The 586-nt window shown below is 79.0% G+C and overlaps 1 protein-coding gene across 1 annotated transcript; it reads right to left on the reverse strand.

Annotated features, from left to right (window-relative positions):
• Positions 1–55: 55 nt before the first annotated feature.
• On the reverse strand, positions 56–586 carry AURANDRAFT_69111 (hypothetical protein; the record flags this gene model as incomplete). The annotated part of the gene is made up of 1 exon (XM_009044860.1): positions 56–586. A coding segment is annotated over one exon (531 nt), but the record flags the coding sequence as incomplete, so codon positions are not given.

Raw genomic sequence — 586 nt, forward strand, 5'->3', positions numbered from 1 at the left:
GTGGGCCGCGTGGTCGTCGGGGCCGCCGGCGGCGGCGACGAGGCGCGCCGCGTACGCGGCCGCGGCCGCCGCGACGCGCGCGTGCGTCGCCGCAGGCGGGTGCGCCCAGTTCGTCGCGGTGTCGTTCGGCGGCCCCCAGTCCCGGGCGTCGACGACGGGGTCGGCGAGCGTGTCGCCGTAGGCGACGAAGGCGACGCCGTAGCGGGCCGCCGCGCGCCGGTGCGCGGCGAGGCTCGAGGCCTCGTAGTACTGCGACTCGACGACGAGGAGCGCCGACGCGTCCGCGACGAGCGCGAAGCGGAGCAGCGCCTCCGTCGCCGCGAAGACGCGGTCGCCGCGGCCGAAGGGCCGCGCGGCGGTCGTCTCCGCGTCGATGTCCGTCGTCCAGTCCTGCGACTCGCGCGCGTCGTTGACGCTGAAGTCGACGAGGACCAGGTCCGGCGCGCCGCCGCCGTCGCCGTCGAGCGCGAGGAGGTACTCGAGGAAGGGCAGCGTCGACGCCGTCGTCGTGCCGCCGCGCGCGCGGCTGACGACGCGCAGCCGCGGCCGCGGCGAACCCGGCTCCGCGGGCCAGGCGCCGGCGAGG

The sequence above is a fragment of the Aureococcus anophagefferens genome (assembly GCF_000186865.1).
Source record: "Aureococcus anophagefferens unplaced genomic scaffold AURANscaffold_937, whole genome shotgun sequence".
Lineage (NCBI taxonomy): Eukaryota > Pelagophyceae > Pelagomonadales > Pelagomonadaceae > Aureococcus > Aureococcus anophagefferens.